Here is a 3,660-nt window from a genome sequence, read left to right as displayed (position 1 = left end):
TTTTCGAGCAAGATCGTTGCCAGTGCCCCTGGACTGGCTCTTGTGCGGGTGGCACATAAAAGACACCATTTCGAGTGTGGCCGTTTTCGTGCGGGTGACACGTAAAAGCACCCACTACACTCTCTGAGTGGTTGGCGTTAGGAAGGGCATCCAGCTGTAGAAACTCTGCCAAATTAGATTGGAGCCTGGTGTAGCCATCCGGTTGCACCAGTCCTCAGTCAAATCGTCCAACCCATGCTAGCATGGAAAGCGGACGTTAAACGATGATGATGATGATGATAATAATCTTCTAGTTCAGCAAACAAGACAGTCCAGACATAGCTATGCAGAGAACTGGAAACAGATACCACAGTTTGAATGAATCTTTTGTTTATAGAGGTCACACAACATTTGCTTGCAGTGGATCGCAAGCAAATGACACCAACCATATGGACAGTGAGCCATTGTTTACAATCAGTGAACATATAGGAAGATGAAGGGAACTATGAACTTACACGAACACATGCACACACATGCATATGCACACAACAGGTTTCCTTTAGTTTCTGCTTACCAGATCTATTTATAAGGCTCTTGTTAGCTCAGGGTTATAGTAGAAGACACTTGTCTAAAGTGCCACATAGTGGGGCTGAACCTGAAACCATGTGGTTGGGAAATGAACTTCTTAATCACACAGCTGTATCTGCACTGAACCTAATTAAAATAACATTCTCCATTTAAAATTGGCTAACTTTGAAAAAGAAAAAATAGTGTAATATCCAATAGGCACAGGTGAGGTTGTGTAGTGAAAAGCTTGCTTCTCAACCACATGGTTCTGGGTTCAGTGCCACTGTACGGCACCTTGGGCAGGTGTCTTCTACTATAACCTTGGGCTGACCAAAGCCTTGTGAGTGGATTTGGTAGACAGAAATTGAGAAAAACCTGACGTGTGTGTGCATACATCTTAGAGCCTGTATTTACATCCCTCATAACTTAGTGGTTTGACAAAAAAGTAACCAATAAAATAAGTACCAGACTTAAAATTAAAATAGTACTTGGGTATCAATTCATTCAACTAAAATTCTTCAAGGCAGTGCCCCAGCAAAGCTGCAGTCTGATGACTGAAACAAGTAAAAGAATAGCTTTTTTTCCCTCCTATTTAGAACCTCCCAGTCTGTGCTAACATAAACAGAGGAGAGGGCATTCTGACATTAATGTCTTTATCGAGAGCATTAAACTAAGCCAGATGTGTTCATTCTGTTACACTTACTGCTGTATTCTATTTTATATATACTAATTTCTACAAATGAAGTGTTAGAATTATTTCTTATCAAAACAATGCAGCCCCAATTTCTTTCAATCTCACTATTTCAGTTTGGCAGAAAATAGGTTTTGTTTCATTATGAAAACCTTGTTGGGAGATTTTGTTTTCATGTTCTTTAATATAATGAGCTAATAACATTTTATTAAACTGATGTTAAATTCTTCTTTTTCTTACTGTGATGAAATTGGTTTGTGAAAGATTTCTAATCATAATTATAATAAATTCTTTCTAATTACATTTTCTTGTAGAAACCTAATTATACACTAAAATTTACTCTTGCTGGTCACACCAAAGCAGTTTCTTCAGTCAAGTTCAGTCCGAATGGAGAATGGTTAGCTAGTTCGTGTAAGTTTTCTTCCCTAAATTCTTCATTGATTGATGATTGATTCTTTAAGATTACCATAGAAAAAATAAAAGCCTATCTACTCTGTTTGCCTGATCACTCCAAACTTAAGATTTATATTCTAGAAATCAAATGTAGCATGAAGTTAATTTTATAAATCTTTGTCTCTTGTATTATACAAGGTCTGATCAATAATTATCTAGACTGTTGCCATAGTAACAAAGCTAAAGCCCGCAGCGTGAAGCTGCTTGGCACAGATTGACCTTGACCTCTGTTCTGCATGTGCTTTAAGTTTTCAAGTTCTAGCTCACTTCCGCTGTTTACAACAGTTCTTCAAAGTAATGTAACATGTGATTGTTGCATTGACCATGACAGAGAAAGTTGTCATGGCGATACCTGCTCAGAGACCTACACAAAGTTGCAGGAAGTGTATGGAGAGGAGTGTATGAGCGACACACAAGTGTACGAGTGGTTCAGAGGTTTCCAAGATGGCCAAAAAAATGTCGATTGTGATGAACGTTCTGGGAGACCAGCAACCAGCAGAACTGAGAAAAACATCACAGATGTGTGTGCAGCTGTGAGGGGAAATCATTGAATCATCATCTGTGAATTATCAGAGGATGTGCAGATTAGTTACAGTTCAGTTCAGTCCATCATTACTGAAGATTTGGGTATGAGACGTGTGTCTACGAAGTTTGTGCCAAAACTGCTTTCAGATGACTAGAAAGACACAAAATCTCCTTGATTGTGTCAAGAATGATGAAAATTTTGCATAGGCCTCTGAGCAAGTACCGCCAAACTTTTAGCAAAATTTGATGCAGATTCTCTGCTCAACTTTCTCTGTCGTGGTCAATGTGATGAACACACACTACACACATTACTTCCAAGCACAGCTGTAAACAATGGAAGTAAGCTAGAACGTTAAAATTTAGTGTGCATGCACAGCGAAGTTTAAGGCCAATCTGTGCCAAGCAGCCTCACTCTGTATGCTTTAGCTTCATTACTATGGTAACAGTCTGGATACTTATTGATCAGACCACGTACATATTTTATAAATGTATTATATTGGTGGGTGGGTGGGTGTTTTTAATGTTTAATAAATAGTCTTAGACAAAAATTTCTATTTAATTTCAGCTGCTGATAAATTAGTCAAGATTTGGGGAGCATATGATGGGAAATTTGAGAAGACTATCAGTGGACATAAACTGGTATTATTTTTTGTGTTTTATTGCATTTGATGTATTTTATTTATTTGCTTTATGAAGAATATTTATATTAATTTGCTTTAACTTAAAGATTCCACTTAGGACATGTGGTGAATAAGGAGTTCTTAAAGGACTTTAATGATTAGTTGTCACCCTGTAATAGTCCAATGTATTATTGTGTAATGGTTGTTGCTACTAGTATTTTTTAATCTATATACAAAGTCAATGCGCACCCTGTTTCACTTACTTCATCTAACAGTGGCTATCTCTCTTGGACTGATGTTGTTCAGCTGGTGAACATTTGTGCATCAAGAATTTAATATTGAATAAACTGTATTAACACAATAGCCATCACATGTAATCTGTACTCTGAATACAATATGTGAAAGCTGATCTAAAGTCAAGTACTGCCATGGCATTTCTACCATAGAATAGTAAAGTATTTTTGGCATAACTACAGAGTTGTACCCACCAGACTTTGGAAGGTCATAACATTCAGAAAAATGAATATTTTTTAATGAAATTTTCTATGCATATAGTATTTATTATGTAGATTCCAAATATACAAAAGTTTCCGGTGAAAGTGTTTTGGAATGAGGGTGGGGGACAATTTTCGGAAATTCCAACAGAGTCCACTTAAATTCTTCTTAACTTCTGGAAAATTAATATTTTTTCGTAAAATTTTCTACAAATATACCTTGATGTATGTACATTTCGAGCATGTAGGAATTTTGAAGGAAACAACTGCAGGTTATTTTTGAGAAGTGTTCCCCACTCGGTGGTGTTTCGGAGCAAGTCGTCCATATTTG

General features: G+C 37.0%; 1 protein-coding gene across 1 annotated transcript in view; it reads left to right on the top strand.

The window, feature by feature from the left end:
• The window catches only part of LOC106875273 (WD repeat-containing protein 5), a 21,217-nt gene that overhangs the window by 4,530 nt on the left and 13,027 nt on the right, over positions 1-3,660 (top strand). The window contains exons 2-3 of the mRNA XM_014923360.2: positions 1,552-1,648; positions 2,781-2,854. Coding sequence (XP_014778846.1) covers positions 1,552-1,648; positions 2,781-2,854 — 171 coding nt within the window. The remainder of the gene's footprint in view (positions 1-1,551; positions 1,649-2,780; positions 2,855-3,660) is intronic.

This window comes from Octopus bimaculoides, chromosome 2, assembly GCF_001194135.2.
Source record: "Octopus bimaculoides isolate UCB-OBI-ISO-001 chromosome 2, ASM119413v2, whole genome shotgun sequence".
NCBI classification, from domain to species: Eukaryota; Metazoa; Mollusca; class Cephalopoda; order Octopoda; family Octopodidae; genus Octopus; species Octopus bimaculoides.
This window is presented reverse-complemented; position numbering and strand designations above follow the sequence as displayed.